The sequence below is a fragment of the Rhineura floridana genome, chromosome 1 (assembly GCF_030035675.1).
Source record: "Rhineura floridana isolate rRhiFlo1 chromosome 1, rRhiFlo1.hap2, whole genome shotgun sequence".
Lineage (NCBI taxonomy): Eukaryota > Metazoa > Chordata > Lepidosauria > Squamata > Rhineuridae > Rhineura > Rhineura floridana.
In genome coordinates this window covers 216,751,351-216,771,431 of record NC_084480.1, presented here as the reverse complement: position 1 = coordinate 216,771,431, position 20,081 = coordinate 216,751,351, and the positions used below count along the sequence as shown (strand labels likewise).

Sequence of the window (20,081 nt, the reverse complement as noted above, 5' to 3'; positions counted from 1 at the left end):
TCCCCCAGGAGCCCAGCTCATCCTCCCGACACAGCCTGCCCCAGCCCCCCAAGCTAAGGCCAATGGATTCAGGTGCCCCCAAAATACCCCATATAGGAATCCCTCCACTATCTATGGACCCTGGCCAGTGTCCTCCCTTGCCAAAGCTCTGACAAAAGTTAACAAATGCAATAAAGTCATGTATCCTTGGTGTGAGGAAGGCAAAAACCTCACCAAAGGTCAACTATGGTGTGAATAAAAATCCTTTCCAGCACTGTTAACAAGTGATCAATGGAAATGGAGTGCTGACACCTAGACAGTTTTAAATAGCCCAGCTGTGGACCAAGGAAGGGACATTCCTGTTCTGGTACACACCCAGGGCCCACCCACCAAGCCCTTTTGGGTGCTCTGATTGGCTCACTAGTTCTGATCGTTTTCCCGGCTGTAGCAGTGTCAACCAACTGGGGGCCAGAGCTGCTCCCAGGTGACCTCTATGTCACCAGCACAAAGGGGTATAATAGCAGCAAGTCTGATGGAGAAAGTTATCCTCCATGTGCTTAGCTTGTTCAAGCCAGAAAGTCAAATCTTCTGTGCTAATATTTTCTCTTGAAAAGCATCAGATTACACTGTCCTCTAATCAAAATGGGATTTTGCTTTTTCTTGTCTCCCTTTGTGTACTCCTAAGTCAGACTTCTCAGCTAATGACTGAGAGCATATAGTCTTTGTTTGCTGCAAAGGACCACTTTTCTCAACAAGCTGTAGGCTGCAGCCAGTGTAAGCAGTTACATGGTTTAACAGAAAAGTCCTTGTGCTGAGGTTATAACATTTCCCCACCCCAAAAAAAGAACATGCTGTTTCATGACTTTGCATCAAGGGTTGGTGTAAACATTCAAAGATTTATGATTACTTGCCCATTTCCACATCATTTAATTACCAAGAGTCATAAACATATAGTAATATTTAAGAAAGGGACATTCCATCAGGTAAAGTAAATTGTGAATGTTGATTTTCACCATAGATTTAAGGGGCCCACTACTCTGTTCCTCACTCTGCCTCTGCAAGTCCCTTAAAATGAATGGGGTTATGATGCAGTAAGACAGTCATGAAACCGATAACACCAGATTGTCCAAAGCACAAACTCAGACCAACGTCCCAGACATAAGTGGTGTATTCCAAAATGATGCAAGGTCTCCTCTGCCTTGCATGTCAGCAATATATATCACAGACACGTACTTCACCAAGCCCCTGCATTAGCTTCCACATTTCATCTTAAACCAAGAAATGGAAAGGTCTTTCAGCAGAGTAGTTCCAAAGTTGAAATTAGTTCACTGTTGTTCAGGCACAGCTTATACTCATGGATAATTGCTCCAGTAGCCATACACAAATCTCAGAATGTCCTAGGAGCAGGATCCTAACAGTGTAAGATGCCCCTTCTGTGAGAGGGGCACTCAGTCTCACCCCTGGCTGCTTTTCACAACAGAGAAAACCTTAATATGTTTCAGCTTTGGGTTGACTAAGGCCGCTATACTGATACACCGACCGCAGCTTCCATGTTGGATTATTATGTGTGACAAGACAGTCCAGAAACTGCTACCAGTTCAGAGTTTGGCTACTGGATTAGTAGCAGGACTAGGTGGAGGATCATATTGCACCTGTTTAGAAACAACTTTGTTGGCTCCTTGTTCGCTTCTCGGAAGATTTCAAAATGTAGATGCTCATCTTTAAAGCCCAACATGGTTTGGGATCCAAATACTGGTTGGGCCTTCTCCCATACTAATCCTCCTGTGTACCAAGATTTCATCTGAGACCCTTTTCTATGCCCTACTGGGTGATAGCCAAGCAGAAAACCTTCTCACTGGGAGATGCCCAACCTGTGAAATGTCTTCCCACGGAGGCTCACCTGGCAACTACTTTGTTGTCATTCCAGTGATAAGCAAAGACTTACAAAAACCAGTCTTTTTAAGCGGCTGTGGGTTTTTATATTGACTGGAAATTTTTATCTCCTGTGTTGGGTTACTGTTTTATTGCTATTTTAGATTGCTGCTCATAGTGTTGGTTTTTGTAGTATTTTTTATTCATGCTGTATGCCACCTCGGGAATGCTGGCATTGATGGCAGAGGGTATAATTTTTAGAAATATATGCATGTGGGATCCTGGGGCTCATCTACATTTCACTTTAAGTGTGGATTAGAATCTGCCTGTCTTCTCATTAAATTAGGGTCATCCACATGACAGCCACTTCAGCCATCAGCAATCTCCCTCATTTTCCCCGCCAAATGAGTATCCCCTAATCCAATAAATAATTTACAATCTGACACCTAACTGCTCGACCCAGAGCAGCAGAGGCAATGCACAAGTCTTTTTTGTGGGAGTGGATTATTAAATCGCCTCAGCTACCTCCTTGTTCCTCCTTACCTTCTCTTCCAGTGGCACTTGTGCTTATTTCCAGGCGGGGTCCACCAGGCATGAGTGCTGCCCAGGTATTTTTAAACACTGAGATTCATACAAATAAGGAAAACCACACAATAGCCTTTAAAATGTATTTGTACTGATCTGTAAAAAAAAAAGTTAATGTCTTTGAAATTGCCAGCTTTGGGGGCTGGGAAATGTAGCCCCCTTTTTGTCTTTATTGCCTTTTATTAACTTCTGCCTACATGTGTGTTCTTCCAGACCTTCATATTTCCACACTATAATGGACTCCAGGGGAAATAATAAAATAGCAAAATAAGTAACAAGAACTCACAGAAAATAAATGATCATAAAATTGTTCTGCCATTTTTCCATGCTTTTTTTAAAAAAATGTGCACACTAGTAATGCTACCTTCATGCCTGTTTACTTTGTGCTCAGATGGAGAGAGAGTGGCAATAAGAAATTGGAGGTGGGGTCAACACCACCGCATGGATTGACCCACCATAAGGGAACACCCATAAGTATGGATGGGAAGCAGTGGTTTTGCAGCTAAAACAGAAACACAAATGCAGATGTGTATGAACTTCTAACATCAAATTCGAATGGAAGAGGGAGTGCTTACCCCTTTCCTTGTCAGCTGTTTTTCTACCCAGAATTCCCCCAGAGCTGCATGGGGTTCCAGGTTTACAAGGGTAACTATGCGCCCAGCCCTCTACAATGGTGGCAGGAGGAAGCAACTGGGTGGCTATTTTGAGTGCAAAGAATAACAGGCAAGGAATGAGTTAAGCACACATGTAACCACTCTTCTGCTCGAAGTTTTCATTACAAGTGTTTGGAATTCATTTATATGTAACTGTATGGTACTTTGCCAGCCAAGAAGTGTATTTGGATCTCATGTTGCTAGGTAATGGCTCAATGAGGCAATTGTACTCCTCTCACTACAAGTCCATGTGATTACTGGAGACCACTTATTGATCATCTTCCCCCACATCCACAAGCAAAGAGGGCTGATGCCAGTATACCACATGGCTTTTCCCCAACAACATCCGCTCCTCTTTATTCAACATTCCATTAACTTTCTGTGCTTCAATACTTTAAAAAGGTTTCCAGCTGACAAACTAAAATCCTTACTTTAGGAAAGCAAATGACAAAAGGAAAAATACAACTGCAGTATTCCCAGGTAAAGCGAACATAGGAAAAATACTGGTCAGGAACAGTACATCAATACCAGCTATAAATAGAAATCCTAGGATGCTTAGCGTTTATATGCTTCAAAAGTACATTAATTTTAATAAAAAATAATCAAATTGTTCTTTGCACATTTGACAAAAGTGGTATTCATGGCTTTGGCTTTTTATTAGACTTTTTCTACAAACCAAAGTGCGCAGCTAGAATTTTGGTCCATACTGTAAACTACACCTAATTGCCTACTCAGAAACACTCTAGATATACCACTGCATTCATGATGGTATACATAATACTGTAAAATGATCGTTCTCAAGCCATAGGGGTAAGCACAGGAATTTGCTAGGTGCTAGGCACAGGGAATTGCTAGGCATGCTCCAGTCAAATTTAAGTTCTTTCAACTCCCATTGATTTCAGTGGAGGAGTTAAGCACCTTTTAAAGTCTCTGACTGAAATCAATGAAACTGAAAAGTCCTTAACTTTGGGTAGATGGTGCCCATCGCTAGGAGACACTGGTCTGATTTGCATGCAGTGCTAAGCCATGACTAAGCACTATATGAATGAGGATGAACAAGCACAAGCACAAGCAATGCATCAGGCTTGGCCACTCCCCTCCTCCCTTGCAACCAGGAGGACTTCCGCTCAGTTTACTTTTCATTTCAAAGACTCTTGGCTTAGGGTTATGTGCGCACTAGGAATCCTGGCTTACAACAAGCAATGGTTAGTTGCTAAGGAAGCTAACTTCAAACTTTTAGCCTAATATCCCTAAGCCTGGAATGATGGGATGAAAGACTGAGCAGAATTTGCTTTTCTTTTTTTTTTGCATACGTTAATCAAAGATAAACATAGCTATCAAAATAAATAAATATTAAATTAACTTCCAGAAAGTAAATAGGTCAAAATACCCCCAAAGTGAAAAATAATCTTGAAAACCCACCCTTCTATAAGAAAGCCAAAAACTTACTTAAAAGTTATCAAAATGCACTTAATCTCCACAATAGGACCCACACTAGCACACCCTTGAATTACCATAAAATGAAGATGCTCCTTATAAATTGTTACTACTGCATTCTTACAAGTTAAGATCATATTACAGATGAGAAGTTCTATTTTTTTTAAAAAGTCCAAACACATCAAATCAGGTAGCAGTTACCAGAATGTGGTAGTCAAATACCTGTAAAAAAAAGGGGGGGTGAGGGACAAACTTTATTTAAAGTCACTGAAGCTTGGCAACACTGAGTTTGTGCCACTATGATTGCTTTGAGCTGCACACATTTTTCCTACACAGGGAAATGTTATGCATCCTGGTATACTTGTGCACAACACAATAATGCAAGCATATATTGTGTCATGAGTATACATATACACTTTTATAGTTATCACTGTGAACCAGGCTTTTAAACAAAAATGAAGAATATAAGCATGGGTAGAAACAAAGCAAGTCCTTGCAAATATTGATCTTTCTGCAAATTAGTTTCTCCACACACAGACACTTTATTTTTGTTGCTATCTTCAAAGCAAGAAAGTAGTTTCTAAGGACACAAACAATCAGTCCAGTCCTCTAGGCTAACCTCCAAGCTCTTTGAACAGAGAATAGCCAGAACATGCAGCATAGCTCTTGCTTGTCCCTGTTCTTCTCCCTTAGGTTTGTCTCATGCAGAGCTAAGGATCCAGACCTTGCATGAGCAGGTAAGAAAAGAGATGCCTGCCCAAGGTAACAGCACATTCTTAATCAATGCAACTTTCAACCCCCATGACCCTAAAGAAAAAAAAAAGAATCAGGTTATTCATCTCCAAAACATACAGGGTCTACACTGGATCACACACTTATTCCAGAAGAAACAAGTACCTAGCACCTCTTGGTTTCACCTTCACAAATAAGGAAAACAACTGCCTCTTCAGGTTTGAGATGGGCAAACATTTGGCTTGCAGTCTGCCTATAGCACTCAAGGCACTTCTTTGATGTCTAAGAAATCATAACTTTATAGGTTTTCAGTACCCATAGAATATTCAGTGACAAACACTTTTTGATCTAGTTCTTGATCTAGGGAGCAAGTTCTTGATCTAGGAAGCAAGTCAAAAGAAACTCAACCTTCATTATGACTTACAACTCTGACATTTTCTATGCCTATCAAAGATTTATCAAGGGCTGACTTAAAGTATTCATTTGAAATTAAAAACCTGAAAGCAGAAACCATTTTTAAAACAGCTGAAGTTAGTTGGAGTGATTATTTGTATTGTTTTATACAAAGTTGTATGGATTTGGTTTCCAAAATTTACTTATTGATATGATTTCTAATTGTTTCCAATATTGTTCATTTGATAACAATTCAAAAACGTATTTGTTATGAGCCATGTTGGGCACTATTTTGTGGGAAAGAGGCATATAAACAGATATTTGTAAATAATTTGCAAATAAGCTGATCTTTAACAAAAGAACTTTAGCCAACTCAAATACAACTTCTAGCTTTTAATTAGAAATGCAAAACAATCTTACAAAGTAGTGTTACCATTTAAACTGCTATGCTAATCTGTCATAACAGCAAAACATGAAAGCTTCATCACTGCTCACTTGCCAGTCATCACTCCCGGTCTGAAAAAATCCCCAGAGCTGTGCTCCATTCCCCCTCCAATGTACCACTGGTATTACTGCCATAAGCTTTTGAATGAACACCAGTGATCACATCAAAATGTCGGCCAGTTGCAGAGCTTATGCAACTAGAAATGGCTATTTATAAGGTATGTTCTCTTACCTTAACATAAAAAAGCTATAGTTTGATATTTGCTACATTAGTTAACTGCAGCACTGTGGCCCACAATATTTAAAATAGGCTCCACATTTTTATATACATGATTAACCCAATACCTAGATTGTATATGGTTCTAATTATCCAGTTTGCCCCACATAGTCTATCAGTGCAGTTGTCAGAGTAAGTATGCATAAACCCCTCTGAACGCATTTTTTTACCCAGGTATTGTGGGATTAATTTGTCCAAGTTTTTAAAACAGAAAAACCCTTTGGCTTTTTACAGACATGCATCCCACCAATTTGACCATAACTGTCCCTTTGCCACACTTCCCATTGCAATTCCTTTGCATCCTTCTAAAATCCTACTGGACCCAGATCATTCCAAGAAGAATGAGTCACTCCACTGCCATGAAGATATAAACCAGCTGCCTATCTGTTAAAAGATAAACAAAGACTGGCCTATCATTTTATGCACAAAAGGAGGCATGGCCCAGTTCACACATGATTTTAAGACAAACCATGCCTTACTGTGAACAATCAAATATGCAGGTTCCCAGAGAGAAGTTTGTGGCTGTTTTGCTCTTTCTTTTCCTGTCTGCTTCTGTGAGCTAATCCATGGTTTGGCTTAGCATTACATCTGAACCCAGGTTGTTTGTCTCTCCAGAGAAATGAGTGGTAAATGAACAAACCTTTGGTTCAGCTTGTTGTTTGTCTGGAGCAAGACAAACATTGTGCTCAAGTTCAAGCGCAATGCTAAACCAAACCATGGATTAGCTCACAGCAGCAAAACCAGAAGAGGAGCAAAGCAGCAGCAATCTTCTCTCTGGAACTCATGCATTTGCTTGTTTGCACAAAACCATTGTTTGTCTTATAATAACGTGTAAACTGGGCCATGTTTTAACTGGAATGCACAAATGACACTAAACTGCATATGGTTGAGAGAGATTTCTTAGCTTTTACAGTAGAGCTTGCAGATACTTACCTGACCACCATTTGCCCAAGTCATGGGTTAGAAAGGGTACCAGTACCAATATGACTGCGTGTCTACTAGCAGCGGGCCTTCCCCTGTGGCAGGGGCAACACCCTGGTTCCTGAATTCCTTCATTGGTATGATTCACCTGGTACCATAATTTCTATCATTTGGACACCTGGCCAAACCCACCCTATTTGCCTAAGCTTTTTAACAGCAATTAATTTTTTATAGAAATAGTAAAATACTAATGTATAATTGCTGTTATTAGGATTTCTATTGTTACTTTCATTGTTTAGTGTTCTTATCTTAAATGATAGTTTGTAAGTCACCTTGAAGACTTGTTAAAGTGGAAAGGTGGGATAATATTTTAAATACTAGACTAGGGCTGTGCTAGAATTCTGCCCAGTTTAGATTTGGTACCAAATTTTCCATTAATTTGTTTATTTGCAGTCATTGCAGATTGGATTTTTATGTGTTGATTTTCTGCTGCTATCATTAATATTTATATTGAAATCTCCTTCAATTTAATGATATTAAAACATCACATTTCCTTTTAAAACATCAATATTAATATCAATATTTTTCCAAGGGGAAAAATGGATTGGTAAAAGCAGCAGCTTGCAGACAAAGAAAAAACTCAAATCGATACCAGCCTGTTAGGCTGACAGAATACTTTCAAACCAGCACTGGCCAATGGATTCAATCCCTATACTAGCAGCAGTGTAACGGCAAATTCAGAAGTGCACTGTCTCTAAATGACAGTCACAGTCATATCCCTTCACAGGCATGCCCCTTCTAAAGTTATACAACCTTCTCAGATTATAGAATAATCTGGCCAGGTTTGAATACTACTTTCTATTTCTCTGTCCTTGTTAATACCTTCTTCCACAACAGATGTCCCTGTGAGTAATCAGCATGAAAGGGGAATGTGTTTGCTACTGAGAATAGTCTTCTCAGTGACTGACTCACCTCCTTTCATGCTGATTGGTTCCAATCAGCAGGAAAAGACAAGGAAGCATGTTAGACTTTTCAGCGGCCAACACACTCCCTTTTCAAGCTGATTTGCTCACAGGATGCTGGAGACATAGGGACTCTGCTCCCAAAAAAGTAAGGGGTCTAAGATCCCCTGAGACCCTGGGCGACAACACCCCTGTATACTAGACACATAAGGCTTTGGTAGTTAATAGCTGTAACATGTTTGTTTTCCAGAGGCAGCAGCATTCATTACCTGAATGATGTTAATCCTTTCCAATGGTACTTCTAAGCTTCAGCTTATGGAATTAATTGGCTATAGCTCTACATTCAAACAGAATAAAAGATGACTTGAAAAAAATGTTACATTAGTTGGGAGGGGGGCACTTTTTCTGCGTGGCTCCCCCATTGCTGACTTAACAGTTAAATGACCCAACCTCAAGGGGAGAGTGTTGATCACAGGGGTTCAGCCATCGTACCCTGATGAGGGAAGATGTCAGCTTCACTAGAGAAACCCATGTAATCCGCCACACACACATGTGATTGAGTCATTTACAGCACTATCATATACATGTCTATTCAGAAGTAAGTTTCAGTGGGTTTAATGAAGCCTGTTAAGAGGACGTAGAATTGCAGAATAAAGCTTCACAAGAATCACTCATAGCTCATATTTGCACATAACATAAAAGCATGATGCATACAAGCAGGAATGAGCTGCAGAAAGCTTTGGGCTCACACATGTGGCTGAGAAGGAAGAAGAGGAGTATGGAAGCTTTTACTTCTGTTTGTACACACTACAGCGTCCCATGTCATCCAGATCCAGAATTGTTAACATCAACTGTGGTTAGTTTAAATGAATCAGCTTCAGAAGCCACAGTTTGAAGTTTGCTTGTCTTAAACTAACCAAAGTTAATGTTAGCCACAGTTTATCACTCCAGACAACACAAAAAAACTGTAGTTAACTAAAAGTGGAAGCAAATCTCTTTTGTGCAAGAGAGGGAAGGGGGTGCATACAAGCCCAAGGCCCCCTTCTTACTTGTTTCCAAGAATGTGACTACAGAAAAGAATCTCTCCTACACAGCTAAATATTTAAAAGGCCCTAAAGACTGGCATAAATTGAGGTTCTGAGACAGGAGTTGTGCAGTGCTGATGTGCTAAGAGTTTGCAGGATGAGTTATTTTTTATAGATTGCAAGAAGAACTTGTTTAGAACAGACTAGTAGGCAGATCAAATACAAAAAGGTGAAAACAACCAAGGCACAATTAGGTTGGCAAGAAGCATCCAGAAATGATGTGTGGAACCAGTGTTATCTGAAACGTGCTATCTGAACTATGTGTTGTCCAATGTCTATTAAAAAATGTCTATGAACAAGTAGACAACATTTTGTTTTGTGATAAACGGGAAGGTTTAGCCTTAAATCACGTCAAAATGAACTATTGGGGGTGGGGGGAAACAAAGATTAACAGATACAGAAAAAGTAACTAAGAATAGCATGTACAATATATTTGCTAAATGCAACACATTTTGAGAAAGATATGGGGGGGGGCTAAACCATCAGCAGTCCATATTTGTGACAACAGGCCAATGCAGCGTATCACACTGTTTTAGTGAACAGTACTAATACTTTCCTGCTTAAATGATACTGTACCAGTGCTATAGTCTTTTGTTTCATTTTGCGTGAAGATTGTCAACAAGCTGGAAAGGAAGTATGTGGCTCATGACCCATTTGCACTCTTCAGCTTGCAACACCTGTATCAATCCAATCTCATTCATTCAAAGCACAAACTAAAATCACCAGTTGGATACTTAACTGGAACATTGTGAGAAATTATCTAGTGCATAAAATCTTAGGGTATGTAGATTTCTTCTCCACTTATGCTACTCCTACTTGAATCAGCTATTTTAGGAAGCCACTGGAAGTTCTAGGTCATGTGCATATTTCACTGAAGCCAGTGACAAACCTCATCTGGCTATTAGTGAAGCTGAACTGACCCCTTTCAATTTTCTTGGAACAACAGAAACAGTTAAAGGTTTACATCCAGACGAGATCTGTAGCTCTGAAAGACAACAGAAAATACACACACATCCTCAAGTGCAATTTACTTTGGATGCAATACCAATTTTATGGAAGAACATTCTAGCAATGTCTTAGACAAGCAGTAATAATTCATTGAATTTCTTTTGTTTTGCAGACCACAAATGAAGGCATAAGCCTTGATGCCTAAATGATTTATGTTCCCATTAATTCTCTTCCAATAGATAAGTGGGGAGATCAAATGGGGAGTTGCAAGCTACAGATCCAGACTATCTGCTGAATATAACCACAGAAAATCATTGTTACACTTGAACATGTGCCAAGTACGCTTGTTGTATCAATGTCACTACTCCCCAAGATCTGCCCCATCTGTGATTGTGAGGAGACAAAGACAGATCTATCACCTAAAGGTCTCAGTGACACAAGATATGAGCACAAAAGTAATGTTTAATTTGTAACTCCAGGAAATATTATATGTTATAAATAGACAGAGGGGAAAATTACTTAGATGTGCAAGTAGGGTAGTCATTTGCCATACTTTACAGAGGATAGTCCTATTTCAGAGTGGCTAACCTGTGGTCCTCCAGATGTTGCTGGACTCTCAGCTCCCATTAACTCTGACCAGTGGTCATGCTGCCTGGGGCTTATGGGAGTTGGAGTCCAACAAATATCTAAAGGACCACAGGTTACCCACCCAAGCTCTATAAGCTGGTTAGAGAACAGTCCTCTGTTTGAAGTGTCCTCTGAGTGAAGGGTGGTCCAGTCCAAATCAAGTTGAAAGATTTAAAAATATAAGGAAGGAGAGGAGGGCAATTGTGAAAAGCAATGTATTTCGTTTTGATCATTTTCTACACTCATTTGCTCTGTATACATCATAATAACCAACTATACCAAACTTATCCTCACTTTTAAAAGCACTCCTTTCTGAAGCAAAGGAATTTGTGCCTTTGGCACGCATGGCCAGTATCCACACCACTAGTTCCATAAGCCAAAGGCAGATTTGGACTTGTGTTTTACTAACAGTACATCCCATGCTGCATGACAAACCTCTTTTGAAACTGAGAGCAGATTCATAAACAATTTGCAATATAGCATGACAAGCAAGAAAGTAAAAAATTCCATTGAATATCTCTTGGGTAGTCTTTGGGAACACCTAAAATAGCTCTTTGAATCCTAGCCTAGCTAGTACAAAGCCCTGTTTAATTATTAGTAACCGCCATTGAGTGTAGGAATCAAAATGTTGGCTAGGCATATAGATGCCTGTAAAGGCAGGGATGAGGAACCTTTGGCCCTCCAGATATTACTGGACTATAACTCCCATCTTCCTTGACCATTGGCCACACTGGAAGGGACAGAAGGGAGATGGATTTCCACAACATCTGAAGGGCCACAGATTTCCCACCCCTGCTCTGATCATATATATATGGTCTATCACAGTAGGCGGTTCCCTCTCTGCTTCCTACATGCCATTGCTGCTACCATTCCTTAGTGTTCTTATTGCTAGGGATGGTAGGGAAGGTAAAGTTGAACATCAATATCTTTGCTGACAAGTAACCACCAAATGATGTACATGGCAAATCTGTCCACAGGAAAGAGTTACCTATGCCAACTGTCCTGTCATTATGAGATGTACATGCTGAAACCAGAAATACATTTCACACATGCACACAGATGTTTCATACATGAGGAATGGGAAGGTCAAAGCTTAATAAACCTTTATCTCAATGTCCTAACCAGTTCTGTAGTGCTTTAAAGTGGAGGTCTGCAGGGTTCTTTCTTGGGGCCAGTACTATTTAATACATACAGATACAAATCGCAACAGCCCTTTGTTTCACATAGTCTTCATTGTTGCATAGCTCTCCAGGATGTGGCAATCGGGGGGGGTGTTCTCAACACGCCAAACCACATGTTTTTGCAGCATTTTTGCTTCTGCAAATGCATTCCAGTTAAGTAAAGCATACCTCAGAGGGGAAGCGGTAAATAGGATTTCCTAAAACAATCCTCAAAATGCACCCACAAAACTGAACCAAAGGAGATGGAAGAACTACACTGAACACAATATGTAAGTTAATGCTGTGCTTTAACTTGCTGCGGGCAGGGCTCATTTTCTTTTCTCTCTTAATGGAAAAATCCTCAGCTTGCTAGAGACAGTGACCAAACCAAGGAGGAGAAAGTGCCAAATGTTACTCATCTTTATCAAAACTGATTCACAGATGCAATTTTAACACAGAGGGTTTGCACTAGAACTTGTCATCTGCAAATGCACTAGGAATGTCTAGCAGGGAGGGAAAAGAGATATCTTAAGGTTTAAATTTTCTAAAGACAGCACCTTTCTTAGCTCAAGGATTGATTGACTGATTTTTTATTTATGGTCATAGACCAAACTGAACACATACAAGTACACAAATGCACAACAATACTTAAGAGAAGCATAAATATAATCACTCTTGTGAGATACCCTCTTAGCTCAAGGAAGTAAGTGTTGTTATCAATGGATTGGACTTAGTGGTAAGGCATCTGCCTTGCATGCAGAAGGTCCCAAATTCAATCTCCGGCATCTCCAGGTAAGGCTGGGAGTGACTCCTGCCTGAGACCCTGGAGAGCCGCTGCCAGTCAGTGTAGACAGTATTGAGGTAGATGGACCAATTATCTGACTCAGTATATGGCAGCTTCCTATGTTCACGTCATGCAGTTAGACCAAACTTTCAAGCAGATACCTTCCAGATGCCAGTCACCTAGGAAGAAGTATAATGTGCACCATGGACAGCACACAGGGCTAGAATATGTAGACTTGACTCTGGCACTGCACCATGCTACATTATCAGTATCAAAGGCAAGTGATATTGAAAACTATGGATATTAAATTGTTTTCTTAACGCTCAGATGCCGACAAACTATTCTTACATCATTTCCCACTCACAAAGGTTAGCGGTTAGCACTCTAATGTTTACTGAGTAAAACAGTATCTTGTATACTTTAGACTACAAACCTGTATCAATCTAGGAAACTACAGTGACCTGATCTTCACACTTGACACAATAAAGTCTCCACAATATGATTTACCCAATTACTCTTGCATAGTGAGCTTATGAGCTTGGTGACAGAGATTTACTATAGCCTAGGGTCTTTCCAAGCAATGAGTCAAACTAGGGACATTAATGCCAACCACCAACCCTCTTGAACTCCAATCCAACGTCATTAACATAATATTCCATCCCTTTGTTTAATATGGAAGTAGGACAGAAAGCCTGTTCCCAGAACTCTTTTTTAAAAACATGGAGGAAAGATATTCACTCTAGCACTGCGAAGTGGAAGAGAGAGCCTTTAAAGAAAGGTAAATAAAACGGAACAGAAGTCTTCCCAGCATTTGCAGCTTTAAAGGGCTATATATATTTGTATCTTGCCATTTTGCTTATGTCTCTACATACAATTAAAAACTGCAGCATTTGTTACCATGTTTGAGCAAGATAGAGATCATGGAGTAGGATGGGAATTGATGTGTCAGAAGCCAAACATCTACTGGTTTTTAAAATTCACACCAGGAACCAGATTGAGGCTGCTGCCATACTTATCTGGAGGTATGCCTCACTGAATTCAACGGGACTTACCACTACACAGATATGGTTAGAGTTGCAGCCTTAGTGCCTTTGGGCTACCTCTAGCAACAAACAATTTACATACTCTCTAAGTCAACAACCAACACTTCAGAAAAAAAGAAAAGCCATGAAGCCTCTGTTGGGACAGCAGCAATTATTCAGAGAATATATATAAAATAGACATTGCAAGTCAATTTACATACCTATTTACGTATGTATACATGTTTTAAAAACTGTAATTGTAGAGAACTAAAGAGAAAAGCATTTATAGCAAGAACCTGTACCATGATTTGTGAATCATGTGATGGGGGTTGAACAGAAGGAGTAAAGAAATCCATTTGGTATTTTGTTTTCAGTGGATTTCTCTGACATCCCTACTCTCAACACTGTTTCTTTAACATTAGTTAAGTTACTGTCACCACTTACCGATGTACAAAATATACAACTGCAATCCCGGAGGGTAGTCATCTTATCCAGTGAATATTCAGACAGGCACAGTTTGCAAGTGACCAAAGGCTCCAAGGACAATTCCCCAACTTTTGATATTCCAGTCATCATGGTGTGATAGCAGATCACAGCAGCAGAGGCCATCAACTTAACCAGATCCACCAATTCTACAAAATATATAAATAAGAGTAAAACTACTTCTCCTGGCTAACATTCAACACAACAGAATTTTAAGCAATTTAATGTCACCATCTTTCAGTACAGCTCCAGTTTCTAATTTATATTCATATTTACTTGTTAACATACCCTGCCAACTACAATGGCCAAACAATCTAGGTATGTTCTGTGACCATTAATATAACTGTATGTCCTCCTTATGCTAGAGCAGATGTGGAGAACCTTTGGCCCTCCAGATGTTGCTGAACTACAAGGCCCATCAGCCCTGGTCATTGGCCTTGGTCTCTGAGGCTAATGGGAGTTGTAGTTTAGCAACATCTGGAGGGCCAAACGTTCCCCACACTTGTGCTAGAGGAACAAGCAATTATGAGCTGGCCAAGAAGGAGTACTTTCTATCCAGAAATATTCTGGACAGAAGTACAGCCCTACTGAGTATATTTAATTACTTGGATAAGAGCTTGGGCAGTTTGCTTATCAAATTAATCGGCAATATTAAGCTAGGAAGGACTTGCAAACATCTATAGAGGATAAGCTCAACATTCTAGATATCAGACTGAACAGAAAGAACCATTAAGATGCACTACAACAAGGACCAACATGAACATAATGAACCATGCACAACATACCTAATAGAGGTTAGCTGAGGGGAAAAAATAGATATGCAATGCTATTTCTAATATCGTGAACCCTACATTTTAGGGGGCACAGTGGAAAACTAAATCTTTCCTCAGCAAAAAAATCTCCACAATATTTTTTAATGTATTAGCAGGAAGTCAAGATGTAGTATTACTGCTCTGGTCAGCCCACATATCACTTAGTCTGGAGCCCTGTGTACAGTTCTGAACACCCAAACTCAATGCCGATGAACAGGGAAGGAATCAAACAGAACTATAAGGGTAAGAAATAGGCCAGGGTCTACATTCCTTTTGCTAGCCTTAGTAACCATCCATTATTTGTGGTATGGCTCCCCCCCCCGGAAGTCCTCTGGCACCCCTCAGGGAGGGGTCACAACATGCGAAGGGGAGGAAGAATTAATAAATAGCTTCCATACTTTCACAGATGCTGAACAGAGTGAAGTTATTAATAAAATGCAAAACCTATTAACCAACCTCAGAGCAAAAAGGACAAGCTCCAGATTCTTGGAAGGCTCAGAACTGGGCTCATCACCTATAATTCAAGTACTCCCTTCTAATACCACCCTAAATGAACATCCACCTTACTACTCAAATGTCTGCAGACCCAGTATGCTCTGTGATGCAATAGTACATGAGGCACCAGAACTAGTTTGACAATCTTCATCAATACTTACGAACTCCTTTTTAACTACTAAGTCATCTGAGAGAAGGGTCAACCATCATTCCCATATAACAAATTACCCAGGCCTACTCACAAAAGAGACTGCCAATTTTAGTACAATAAATTCCGACCCTTTCATAACGTTAGTACCCACCTCGCCCTATACATACCGTCAAAGGAGTCCTGACGTTAGGCCTATCCCAACACTGCTAGGCAAAGGGAAATACAAAAGACTAAACATCGCCAAATCTTCTAAAGATATCATTGTTTCACGTTGCCTAGTAACCCCTACTCGAGTCAATCAACAAAAGGGACAACTTACTCCAGAAAAAAAGTTACACATTGATTACTCAATATTACTCTTTAATGCAAGATCAGTCAATAATAAGACTTCAATAATCTATGATCTTATCCTAGATGAACAGGCTGATATTGTCTGTATAACAGAAACTTGGCTTAACAACTTAGGTGGAGCCAACTTAGTTGGTATATGCCCGCCTGATTACGCTGTCTACCACCAACCTAGGTTGGATCACCGTGGTGGTGGAGTAGCGCTTATATTCCGTAAATCTATTCCCTTATCTAGAATTTTCCTCCAGCCTTCCCCTGGTTTTGAATCTCTGTCTGAAACTTGGTCATCATAATCACATTGTGATTCTTGTGATTTATCGTCCTCCCAATTCACCAAGCCGCTTCTTGCTTGATCTATCCAATCTAATTGCAGGTTTACTATTGGATTCTCCTAAACTCTTAATTTTGGGAGACTTCAATATTCACATAGAATCTTCTGCTTCAAGTAACGCTCTTGACTTTCTATCCTCAATGTCTACATTGGGGTTGCAACAGTTAATTTCAACCCCAACACATATTGCAGGCCATATCTTAGATCTTGTCTTCCTACCAGAAACAGGTACTTCTGATTTCCGAATAGAGAATATAACATCTACCCCACTATCATGGTCTGACCATTACTTAATTAGCTTTAACCTTCTTGTGTCATCTGTACCCCTCAAAACTAGAACTTCAACTAAATTATATCGCCCTAAGAGATTGTTAGATCCCGACCTATTCGCATCAAAGTTTAAGGAATATTCATGCCCCCCTACTGGAACTCCAATCGACACTTTGATCTCCTCTTGGAACAACATCATGACTGAAATTATGGATTCAATGGCTCCCCTTCGCCCGTTAAAAATTACAAGATCTAAACCAGTCCCCTGGTTCTCCAAAGAATTGCTAGAAATGAAGCGTACTTATCGAAAGCTAGAACGCTGATGGCAAAAAACTAGGAGTCCATCCAACCGAGCTCAAACCAAGGAATTTGTAAAAATCTATACTTTGGCCAGACACGCTGCCCAAAAAGCACACTATTCAGCTGCAATCAATTCAGCCGGAAATCAGCCAAAACAACTTTTTCAGATAGTTAACAGCCTCCTCCGTCCTAAACAGCCGGCTTCTGATATAGTTCACTCTCAATCCCGTTGCCAGGAGTTTGCTACATTCTTTGAAACTAAGGTAGATCAGATTTTCTCCACCTTGGACTTTATTAAAATAGCAGAATGACATTCCATCAGAAACTGATGTAGCTAAATTGGCAGAATCCAATGACACTCCATCTGAAACTGTTCTTCCATCCCAATTTACGAACTTTCAACCTATCTCACCGGTTGATATTCCCCAACTTCTCACCAGAATGAAACCGACAAATTGCTCACTTGATGTCTGTCCTTCATGGCTTATAAAAACATCAAAAGCTGAACTTGCGAACTGGCTCTGTGTGATAATCAATGCCTCACTTCAACAAGGCCATGTTCCTCAGACATTGAAAGAAGCAATTGTAGTTCCTTTATTGAAGAAGCCTTCCCTTGACCCCACACTTCTTACCAATTTCCGTTCAGTATCTAACTTATCTTTTATCAGTAAAGTTATTGAACGAGCTGTAGCCACACAACTTCAAACATTTATAGATACTAATGATTGTTATGACTCCTTCCAATCAGGTTTTCGGCCAAAACATGGGACCGAAACATTGCTAACAGCAATGGTAGATGATCTACGACTTGAATTGGATAGAGGAAATCTAATTATTTAATTTTGCTAGACCTGTCAGCCGCATTTGACACTATCGATCATACCATTCTCCTAGACCGCCTCTTTAGTATAGGATGCCGAGGAACGGTACTACAATGGCTCTGCTCCTTTTTGGAGGGCAGACTACAAAGAGTTGTCCTTGAAAACTTCTCATCCAAGGTTTGCCCATTACGATACGGTGTCCCCCAAGGCTCCATATTATCCCCAATGCTATTCAATATTTATATGGAGCCCCTAGGAAGGATTATCCGTGAATTCAGAATACACTACCGTCAATACGCAGATGATACCCAACTCTACTACTCTTTCCCTCCAGATGCCATAGAGGCGGTTCGTCCCCTAAACCAATGCCTGGTTGCTATACAAAACTGGACTAATAGGAATAAATTAAAACTTAATCCAGAAAAGACGGAGGTTCTGTTAATTGGACAAAAACCGCCTCATGAAATCAAAAACCTACTTACCTTAGACGGGGTCCCACTCCCTTTGAAATCCCAAGTTCGGAGTTTGGGTATTATCTTAGATTCCGCTCTGTCCCTTGAACCTCAAATTGCAACAGTATCCAGAAGTGCTTTCACTCAATTAAAACTAGTCCGTCAACTCCGTCCTTTTTTAGGAATGTCAGACTTGAAGCAAGTGACACAGGCTCCTGTGACCTCAAGACTGGACTATTGCAACTCTCTTTATATTGGACTATCTGCAAGATCACTTCGCCCGCTTAAGCTGATACAGAGAGCGACGGCAAGAATGCTGACCAAAGCAGGTCCACAAACACACACCACACCTCTTCTTTATCAACTTCATTGGCTTCCGATCTCATTCCGTCATCAGTTTAAAATTTTAGTATTAACTTTTAAAGCTCTAAATGGTTTAGCACCAATATATTTAGCAAATCGTATTCTGGAATTTAAACCTCAGCGACCGACAAGAATACCTTTCGAACACACTCTCATCATCCCATCCACCTTTATAATCCGCCGTGCCAATACTAGAAATAAAGCCTTCACAACCATAGCGCCCATCCTATGGAATAATCTTCCACCAGAGATCCGACGTTCTTCTTCACTCATGGACTTTCGCCGTCAGTTAAAAACTTTTTTGTTTCGTCTAGCTTTTAAACATTTAATAGTTAATTGATTTTTTTTTTAATGATTTTACTGTACTCTTATCATTTTTATATTAGATTGTATTGGATATTGTTTTTGTTCGTCGCTCTGAACTAGGGCGGGGTATAAATTATTAAAATAAATAAAATAAATTAATTTTTCACCAAGGTTCAGAAGCACTTGGAACCATTAGAACTTCTGCTTCTAATTGACTCCAAATCTCCAGGGAGATTAATTGCAAGACCCACCTCCCCTTCACATCTTAACACACAAACACACACAGAGAGGTGACCTCTTTTTCTCTCTCTACCTCCGCCCCAAGGCGTGATACATTCCTGCCACCTCCAAATAGGAGAGGGGGAAAGCAGAATATTAGAGAATGTTGGCAAAATTCTAGTTATCAACAAGATATTCAAAACGGCAAACCCCATTATCTTATCCACTGACAAGCAGTGAGTTTTCAGCTACAGGAAGGCAAATTTAGATAAAGAAAGTTTTCCTAACTGTAGGAATAGGTCACTACAAAAAAGCAGAGGGGTTGTAAAGGATTGCAGGGTACTTTATCTCAAAACAAGCAGCAGCATGATACAAACCTCAGCATTAGCACATACTCGCTACTATGATTGTGCATCACTGATCATAGGCATGATCATAATAGGCTTCAGCAAGTTGCCTAGTACAGGTATGACCTTATCAGAATGGTGTCAGCAGTGCCATTTGCATTTTGGATCATCTCACTGGTGAAAAGCAAGTTGGGCCACTTTGGTCCATTTGAGAAGGACTCCTATACAGCTGAGCCAATGGATCAGAGGATTATACCAGAAGAAAAAACAACTCTATGAAGAAAACACTGAAAGGGCACTTTAATCTAGAAGTTGATGAGGCTAGAAACTCAGGAAAGTATAGAAATTTGATGTTTGTAGACACTGGGCTTACTTCTACTCCCTGCATGCATATTTCCTCCCTTATGTAGAAGGAGGAGGGCACACAGTTAAAGTGGCAGGAGAGCCACACTGCCCAGCATCCCCATTGGCCACACATCGAGCTCCTTGCTGCAGATCGGGG

General features: G+C 40.1%; 1 protein-coding gene and 1 long non-coding RNA gene across 8 annotated transcripts in view; one reads left to right on the top strand and one right to left on the bottom strand.

The window, feature by feature from the left end:
- The window catches only part of RNF144B (ring finger protein 144B), a 95,098-nt gene that overhangs the window by 21,474 nt on the left and 53,543 nt on the right, over window positions 1–20,081 (bottom strand). For all 7 annotated transcript variants that reach the window (XM_061593106.1, XM_061593053.1, XM_061593088.1 and 4 more), the window contains exon 2: window positions 14,326–14,513. In XM_061593106.1, coding sequence (XP_061449090.1) covers window positions 14,326–14,513 — 188 coding nt within the window. The remainder of the gene's footprint in view (window positions 1–14,325; window positions 14,514–20,081) is intronic.
- The window catches only part of LOC133368640 (uncharacterized), a 62,788-nt gene that overhangs the window by 34,785 nt on the left and 7,922 nt on the right, over window positions 1–20,081 (top strand). The window lies entirely within an intron of this gene.